The sequence below is a fragment of the Morone saxatilis genome, unplaced genomic scaffold (genome assembly GCF_004916995.1).
Source record: "Morone saxatilis isolate NCDOM2014 unplaced genomic scaffold, NCSU_SB_2.0 Contig16, whole genome shotgun sequence".
NCBI lineage: Eukaryota > Metazoa > Chordata > Actinopteri > Moronidae > Morone > Morone saxatilis.
In genome coordinates, this window is record NW_023339718.1 from 26392549 (window position 1) to 26399182 (window position 6634).

The 6634-nt window shown below is 40.2% G+C and overlaps 1 protein-coding gene across 1 annotated transcript in view; it reads right to left on the reverse strand.

Annotated features, from left to right (window-relative positions):
• cacna1ba (calcium channel, voltage-dependent, N type, alpha 1B subunit, a) overlaps nucleotides 1-6634 on the reverse strand; it is a 129772-nt gene that overhangs the window by 5730 nt on the left and 117408 nt on the right. The window contains exons 47-50 of the mRNA XM_035658906.1: nucleotides 6283-6415; nucleotides 6016-6102; nucleotides 2055-2093; nucleotides 834-1068 (exon numbers count right to left, since the gene is read on the reverse strand). Of these exons, the coding sequence (XP_035514799.1) occupies nucleotides 834-1068; nucleotides 2055-2093; nucleotides 6016-6102; nucleotides 6283-6415 (494 nt within the window). The remainder of the gene's footprint in view (nucleotides 1-833; nucleotides 1069-2054; nucleotides 2094-6015; nucleotides 6103-6282; nucleotides 6416-6634) is intronic.

Consider the following 6634-nt stretch of genomic DNA (forward strand, 5'->3'; position numbering starts at 1 on the left):
TCCACCATAATGTGAATTATAGGCGGATAACATTCTTGATAAAAGTGGCTTATTATACATATGCTCGTGGGGATATCAGTATCTAGAATACATTCAATCCCAGGTTAACCTTCAAGGATATGGATCTTCAAGACTGACGTGATACGGACTATGGTAACTACATGAAAATTTAAGACTGATATTGTTTTTAAATACCTTTCACACTCAGCCCTGTGAAATATTGATCTCTCCGCATTTAGACAAGTAGCCACAATCTGCCTCAAAGAGATATTTATGTGACTATCGACCTGAATGTCTACCTTATGTTCTTAATATCAGATATAGGATGACAAGTATCTATTCCATATTAGTTTGTTCTAGTTTTGATGATTAAACAGATTAAATACAACAAGTAATAACAATACTAGAATTGGTCCAAGAATATCATTATTCATTTCTATGTTGGCTACATTTGGGCACTGGTTTACTGCACTGTAGTTTATTTACTAAAACAATGACTTCAGTTATTGACCATTATTTCTGTTTCTGGTGTTGTCTTACATGTGAAACTATGTAAAAATACCTCCTCAAGGAGTCATTTGAGTTTGAATTTCTCCTACAGGGGATCAATAAAGGTACATCTTATCTTAAAGAAAAAGTCAAAGCCAACTTTTTTTAAAGTCTCAAGCAGTAAATGTGTCCTGCTTTGCACTGGACATAATGAGCCAGTAGCTTTTTTTGTTTGAAATATCCAACAAATTGGACCTCAGGACACAGAGTGTATCAGTATACTGTGCTCTCAGACTGTGTGTGTGTGTGTGTGTGTGTGTGTGTGTGTGTAAGTGCTGACTAACCAGCAGAGCTGGGTGCTTGTCCACCCAGAGGTGTATCCAAAGACCTCTGCCTCTTCTCCCTGTCTCTGTCTTTGTCTCTGTCTCTGCGGTGGTGGCAGCGGTGGTGGTGGTGACGGTGGGGAGGTCGATCCTGGCTGGGTTTCTCCAGGGTGTAGTCCCTCAGGTTGACCTCCTGGGGCCGCTGTGGTGCCACAGTGGAAGCTGAGCGCTTCATAGGGCTGACATCAGCGACAGACTGAGGGAGGAGGGAGGGGGAGACAGGGAGGCTCACTGAAAATCATGTCTGAGGTTTTCATCAGGCAAGTAAGTACTTGTACTTCTTTTATAGCTTCATACTGTGACTGCACCTGATTCTTGTACATTAAATTCCCCCTTATTCACTCACTTACAGTACTGCATGCACTGAGTTACTCCAGTGAACATTATTATTATCCCACTCACGCAGATGGTATGTTTACACATTACAATAGAGCATTTTATTTACTCAAGCATGTTATTAAAGACACTGACAAAAGAAAAGGCAGTAGACCCGAAAATAATTGCTTTGAACATGAATCAGGTATAAAAACCGACTGCCACATGGAACAGCAAAGAGAATGAAAAGGTGTTTGTTAACTTTACATTAAGACTGCGGCAGCAACTTTTTTAATGTAACTGTGTAGAAGTACTGTAGAATTACATACCTGGTCAAAACTGTCAGGTGAGACAGAACCACTGTCTCATGACCTCAGTATTTCTAAAATCATGGCCTGGACACTATGTATTCTACCACCCTGTGCCATCATACACCCACAGAATCAACTGTGAGTACAATGACAGAAGGTGGAAATACGCTGTCACTACACATGCATTGCCGATTGGTTAAAACCAACTATACAGCACTGATCGCTCACACTGTAATAAGATGTGCTGGTGTCTTTTCTTATACTACCACTGGGGGGAGTCAGAGTTGAAAGTCTTCAATTGCTACATAGAAGGGTGATAGAAAAATCAAGCTTGTGATCCAGAATAACACTACATCTAGTTGTATGGTGATATTGACCAATGGAGTGCATGTGATCATCTGACATCACCATCATGCATTATAATGACAGTGTATTTGGCTTTGATCTTACAGCACTGGCACTTTGGATTTAGGAGTTCATCCAACTGGACCAGATAAAGCTACACAATGTCTAAACCACACAGGTATTATAATGTTGTGTGACAGTGTGTACATACAGCTAGATGGATCCCCGGAGAGTGGCGCGATTGGCTCCGCTGTTGTGTAAGAGAGGAATAAAGGCCAGACAAATAGAGAGAAAGCACAGCAGAGGGAAAGATCAGCAGCAGATACAGTTTGTGGGTATAGTTCAAATATTTTACTTTGTGGAGAATTTCTAGATTATTATATAATTTTTTGTTAAAGAAAAAAAAATTATACATTCCTGTTGAAAATTGATGATCAGAGGAGGTTGTCACAAGTATTTCTGTCTACCATAATGAAATGTGGCTTCAAACTGGAAAAAAGTCACTTTCTTTCTGAGTTTTAAAATTGTTGGAAACATCTGGGCTAATGGAAGTACATAAGTCAACTACATATAGAATGTAGTTCTAGAGTTTATAGACATTTTAATGTGGAAATGTCGCAGATTATAGATTTGAGTTGCATAACCTTGAAAAACACTGCACTGCCGTCCACTACTTGAGGAAATATACTTACTACTGTCACTGCAGCATACTGTATTACCAGTTCAGTTCAGTCCTGTACTGTTGTACTGTGATTACATTTTCATCAGCTGCCAATAAGACAAAATGATGCACTGCAGGATGCAATAGAAACATTTTCTATGTGTTTCTGGCCAGCACTCACTCCCTCTGCCTCTTTCAGCACATCCTGGAGCCTCTGTGACTCTCACAAATATCAGCCTGGATTCCCTCTGTTCCTGCCTGCCAGGCTTGTTATCTGGACAGGGGCTGACAAGAGCATACCCTGCAAATTAAAATGGGGTTCTGCACATACTGTATTAAAGGGTAATGGAACTGCAGAATCAGGGTCTAATGTCCCATATCAGCTGGGTTAAAGGGACTGAGTGTGGGCCTTACTCTCTGTTCTACTTCCCTGTGAACAGAGCAGGAGGTCAGACTGACTGACGTTTTCCATGACACCACAGCACGAAGAAGGATTTTAAAGAGGAGAACAGATCTCGACAGACGTCATCTCCTGATCCTGGCAAAGCTCAGCTCAAATTAAGCAAAAGAAAAACAATCCAGCCAGAGTAAAAGATAAACTGCTGTGACTCAGGCTAGAGCCCCAGAGTTCACACAGCACGGTACAGTTCCCAATGACACTCAGCAGCAGCAGGCAATTTCCAAAAGGCCAGCATTAATTGAATTGGCTAAAGGATTTCCTGCCCTCTGTTCCAAAAGGTGAGAAAAATAAGACAGCAAGTCAACAAGGCAACCTCCCATCCTCGTTCCTTCCATCCTTTCATCAATCCCCCACTCCAGATTCTCTCTCTCCCACAGTAACCCAATTACCATCTTCCTCTCCCAGTAAATCTTGGGCCCAAAGTCATTTGGAGCCACTATCATCTTTTCAGTTGGCAGCAGGAGAAAAACGATACTGGACAAATAGCTGGCGGCCTGCCAGGATCTAATCTGATTACTGTAGACCTCTCCTCTGCAGCGAGAGTAGGATTAAACAGCAGCTTTTCCAATTGGGCTGTGAAAGGAATGCACTTTAAATGCATGAATCGATCAACATCAACATCACTCAGGAAATGAGGAGCTTATTATATTTCTTAGCATCTAGTGAAAGATTCATTTAGAGTTTTTCAGCCCTAACTGGATGAGAAGTGAGTCTTAGCTCCTTCGTGCTTTTTCAGTAGAAACGTTTGTGGTGGTTCACTACACTGTTCTAAAAAAGGTGTTGTTCTGGTTTATTCTCAGTAATGTAGGCACAGCAAACTTTTTCCTTCACTCACTGAGAATGTTGAGCTATGTTTAACACATCTCATGTTGAAGAAAGTAAGTTCCAGACAAAGAGGTATGTTTGTACAAGCAAGTGGAAATCAGACTTGTGCTATAGGTATGGTGCAGTGTTCATTTTGTCACTATGACAACAAAAAAAATGAGTTGACGAACTCTTTCTTTGATGAAATGTGCGTAGGAAAGGCGAGCAAAGATGGGTGATTTAATATTTCATAGCTAACAACACTATTGTTAACTGAGTCTTCAAATGTTCTTTAAGTTTTTCTAGTAAAGAACCTAAACATAAAGCCTATAAAACATTTTGTATAAGATTTCAAAATGAGTATAATATTTTTTATACTATTTAAAATAGTAAAATAAGTTACTATTATTTGTATTTTTTTAGACTATTTATTTTATTATTATTATTATTATTATTGTCTACTGATCAATAATAATAAAAACAATAATTTATCACCCAGATATATATTGTGCATCCCTTATAAATATACAGAAATCACCTGGAATCAGACTATTCTATAGTACAACAGTATCCTGTTGCCCAAATAATCTCTTTGATTTAACTGCTAGACCTGTTGCACTATTAATCAGCATCTCACATTTCAGTAATATTACATCTCTGCCAGTAAGCAGTGTCTACACAGGAGGTGTTTTTCAGTCATCTGATGGACCAGACAGTTTTATTTTAAACAATACAGCTTTCTACACAGGCTACGTAACGGCTCGTGTTTTACCCACGCTATACTATAATATACTATACTATACTATACTATACTATACTATACTATACTATAATATACTATACTATAATATACTATACTATACAGATCAGCCATAACATTGTTATGCACCCTGGTGGTCAGAATGTTGTGCAGCCCCATAGCAACAGACTGCTCTGCACTGTGTGTTCTGACCCCTTTCTATCAGAACCAGCATTAACTGTTTCAGCAGTTTGAGAGCTACAGTAGCTCCTGTTGGATAGAACCACACGGGCCAATCCTCACTCCCCACCGGTGCCATCAATAGCCTTGGCCCCATGACCCTGTCTCGCGGTTCTTTTTTCATCCTTGGGAGCCTTTTGATAGGTACTGAACCTCTGCAGACCGGGGAACACCCACAAGAGCCTGCAGTTTGGAGATTGCTCTGACACCCACCCCAGTCGTCTAGCCATCACAATGTGGCCCTTGTCAAAGTCGCTCAAATCCTCACGCTGCCCATTTTTCCTGCTTCTAACACATCAACTTTGAGATGATAACCAGATAATCAGTGTTATTCACTTCACCAGTCATGGCTCAGAATCTAATGGCTGATCGGTGTATAACCCAAAGTGTGTAACTAAGTGAGTGTGGGTCTGAGCAATGCCAAAATGTGGGTGGCCTACACTCAGTACTGTGTCTCAACACATCCTGTGTAGACACATAGGACTGAAGCTGCTGCTCTGCTAATGTGCTGTTCACGCTATGCTTCCTGTGCATAAAAAGTAACATATGTACAGACTGAATTCATATACAATCCAACTGGAAAATTAGTCAAAACAGCTGGGAAAAAACAGCAAAAGCATGCAGCTACTTGCTAGCTTCTTTCATTTCATTAACGTTTTGTTTCAATTTGATATTGTTACTGTTTATAGGCCATCAGTAGGAATATATGCAGGATTTAATGTAGGTTGTTAACCTTTGAATTTTAATATACAATGGCTTTTTGCTAAAGGAATATTATCACTTTGACGTTATCTGGCGTTTAAGCTGCTCGTCTTAAGCTAAACCCAGACACTGAAGGGCAGTGAACAAGTGAGTGAATCTGCAAGAGCAAGTTTCTGCTCTGCAGTGGAGAGGCCAGGAGGCTGTGATATGTCAAGTGATCAAGAACAAAAGTGACTAAGTGGTTCTGTTCAAACAGTTGGGAATGACAACTCTATTTACTGAGGAGAGTAGATCTGTTATATTACTGTAGAGTAGTATGAAATGGGTACTGTGTGTGTGAACGATTACAGTCTGTTACAAAGAAGTACAGTGCCTTTTCTCATAAACTTACAATCGGTGAGAACACAACATCCAATTTTACTGACACTAGACTAAAGGTCCAACATAATATTGAAATGACTAAAATGTGACAAAAAATAATACATTTTTGTCAAATGACAAAGGCTACCACTAAACCAGAATTAGTTTCCAAAGTGAACCCAGGTGTGGTGAAGATGAGGTGTTACCTGCAGTTCAGCATTGAGCCGTGGCATAGAAGCAGCTCTGCCCTGGTTCTCCAGACTGGTCTCCATCTCCCTCATCTCCACCGACTCCTGGATGTACACACGACTAACTGTTATTTTTCTTCTTCATGTCTCATTGAGCAACACAATTCTTGAGATTCTTCAGATGTTTAACAACTTGAGCCGTATGATGACACTGTCTGTACTACAATGAATAAAATACAGTTTTTCATACACAGCATGGTTTGAAAATGTGTCTGTCTACAGTACCTGAATGACGACAGTGACCGGTGTGTCCTCTGATGGGCCCCTTGACATGGTTCTCTTAGTCTTAGCTCGGGGCACTTCCTTGGGCTTCTCAATTTCACAGGAAGATGATGGGTTAAGGTGGTCATGACCTGGCCTGTGTGTTATAGCAGTCACAGCTCAGCATAATAACAATACAGTGTAAATCTCAATAGGTCAGTCTGCAGACGCCCAAATGGACCTTCATTTGATATCTTGATAACATTTGATGATTGGAATTCCTAAGGATTTAGTAGTAAAGTGAGTTAAAGCTGTTTCGGCACAGGAGTGTGAGGACAGTTTAGTGTTTGGGTGAAACCTTGAACTGAATGACTGA